The sequence below is a fragment of the Cucurbita maxima genome, unplaced genomic scaffold (genome assembly GCF_002738345.1).
Source record: "Cucurbita maxima cultivar Rimu unplaced genomic scaffold, Cmax_1.0 Cma_Scf01928, whole genome shotgun sequence".
NCBI classification, from domain to species: Eukaryota; Viridiplantae; Streptophyta; class Magnoliopsida; order Cucurbitales; family Cucurbitaceae; genus Cucurbita; species Cucurbita maxima.
In genome coordinates this window covers 201-1,294 of record NW_019273944.1, presented here as the reverse complement: position 1 = coordinate 1,294, position 1,094 = coordinate 201, and the positions used below count along the sequence as shown (strand labels likewise).

Below are 1,094 nucleotides of genomic sequence, written 5' to 3'. Positions count from 1 at the left end.
TCTCGATTAAAGGGAGTTTCTTTTAGAAATCCATCGACTTAAGGGGAGGCACTATGGTGTATTTTGTTCGAGGGAGGCTCTATGGTGTATTTTTTTCGAGGGGAGTCTCTATGATCATAGGTAATCTATAGGCTTCAAATGTGGCTCAATGTGGTGTACTTAATGAGAGGGGAGACTCTATGATCATGAGTTTATAAGTAAGGAAGTCAAAACACAGCAACAAGAGTTTATGCTCTAGACAATATAATACTATTGTAGACAATATCGTAGTTTTATTTCAATAAATAAATTCATGATTCTCTCACAAACTTTATTAATATTCATAAAAATTTTAAAACCAAATCTCTTCATACCACCCAAGAATCATAAGGCTTTTCCCCAATATAGTTGCCTGGAGGATCATAATTGCAAACAACAAACTGAGAATTAGCCTTGCAAGGCACTCTAGCACATCCAAGCCGCACCGAGCTCCGCCACACCATTTGAGTGTAGTGCCCACATTCACCACCCACGCATTTATTCGATGCATGATCATACAGCGGCTTCTCGTTCGCCCACAGCTTCACTGCATCCGCCCCGGTGAACTCAGGGTAGTAGCCCGCGGCTATGTTTTCTCCGTACGGCCCGGTTGAGTGAATCATGGCGCAGTCACCCTTTCTTTTTTCCGCATAGGCTTGAGCGTACGCGGCCACGGTGTTGCTCCATTGCATGGGCCCGACGCCGACCTCGGCTCGAGCTCGGTTGTGAAGCGCGAGGTAGTCACCGGGGGCGTTTTGAGCTTTGGTTAGGGCGAGGAGGAAAATGAAAGTGACCATGAAAGCGGCCATGATCCGAAGGGTTTGAGTCCACATAATTCCGATGAGAGATGAGATGAAGATTGAGAATGAGGGAATGATTTATATAGAGATGGAAAACTTAATATGGAATGTGATGGGTAAAACCATGAATTATGAACTAATTATGTCAGGGAATTCAAAGAGAATAAATTCATTCTCGCTTCCATGTTTAATTACGAGCTAGATTTTTGTTTGGATTAGCTTCAAATAAATGAAAATTTTCTAGATTTAGCTAGTTTATGATTTTTTTTTTTTTAG

At 41.9% G+C, this 1,094-nt stretch overlaps 1 protein-coding gene across 1 annotated transcript; it reads right to left on the bottom strand.

Annotated features, from left to right (window-relative positions):
- Positions 1-347: 347 nt before the first annotated feature.
- Positions 348-851, bottom strand: LOC111475562 (basic form of pathogenesis-related protein 1-like). Its single transcript, XM_023119911.1, has one exon. The coding sequence runs from the start codon at positions 849-851 to the stop codon at positions 348-350; it is 504 nt and encodes a 167-aa protein (XP_022975679.1).
- Positions 852-1,094: the final 243 nt, after the last annotated feature.